The following is an 803-nucleotide window of genomic DNA, read 5'->3' on the forward strand; positions in this document are numbered from 1 at the left end:
CGGGTGCATCCTTCAGTAATATATTCCTCCGCATTAGCCTCCATTGCAAGCTAGTTCCAGTCCAATCAGTGGTCTATTAAGGGTTAGTACATTTTCGAATTAATTTGTGGTAACATTTTATCTCTTACCTTCGCTCATAACTTTCCGTATCATCCGTGTAATGTCATCCAGTTTTTGATCCATTCTGTTTAAGCGAATCATCAACCTCGTGTTCTCTGAAATTCAAGCAAAACACCAAACCGCGAAACACGGCTTTTTCAAAGGTAATAACGGAATTTCTTGTACGTGATAAATCTAGTATTTTGCAGGCGAAAAATTGTTTGCGCTTGTTCATCTCTCAATCGCTTTCCAATGTCCGAAGAATTGTTGCTCTTCGTATTTTTTTTTGGCTGCAATTGAAATGTTTTCATTAAGGTCAGATTTCAATCAAAACACGATATGATTAATACACACCAAGGAACGTGTTTTGCTCTTACCTTTTCTCATTTTTTCACATGCGATTCAAGCACGCCAATTCTCCCGTGTGTAAAACGCAAAGTTAGGTCCACTGCGCTAACCACGGACAAAACCCGACCGAGGTTCTTCGTTTGGTTTGGACAGACAGTCTTGATACTCATATGCTTCACAAAGGGGCTTTTTTGGCGCTGGCAGAAGCTGCCAATAGAATGGTCAGCACAATTAGTCCGAGGGAATCACACGTTGATTTTAACATCACGACAAAATTGCTGCATGGGCCGAAGTCTTCTTCCTTCTCGTGTAAGAAAACTTTTTGTCGTGTTTGGGAAAACAAAATGATTTAATAT

At 40.0% G+C, this 803-nt stretch overlaps 1 protein-coding gene across 1 annotated transcript in view; it reads right to left on the reverse strand.

Moving 5' to 3' along the window:
* LOC138041054 (L-rhamnose-binding lectin ELEL-1-like) overlaps nucleotides 1–803 on the reverse strand; it is a 1,869-nt gene extending 1,066 nt beyond the window's left edge. Inside the window, exons 1-2 of the mRNA XM_068886832.1 lie at nucleotides 477–803; nucleotides 129–215 (exon numbers count right to left, since the gene is read on the reverse strand). Of these exons, the coding sequence (XP_068742933.1) occupies nucleotides 129–215; nucleotides 477–486 (97 nt within the window). The 5' untranslated portion in view covers nucleotides 487–803. The remainder of the gene's footprint in view (nucleotides 1–128; nucleotides 216–476) is intronic.

The sequence above is a fragment of the Montipora capricornis genome, chromosome 3 (genome assembly GCF_036669925.1).
Source record: "Montipora capricornis isolate CH-2021 chromosome 3, ASM3666992v2, whole genome shotgun sequence".
NCBI classification, from domain to species: Eukaryota; Metazoa; Cnidaria; class Anthozoa; order Scleractinia; family Acroporidae; genus Montipora; species Montipora capricornis.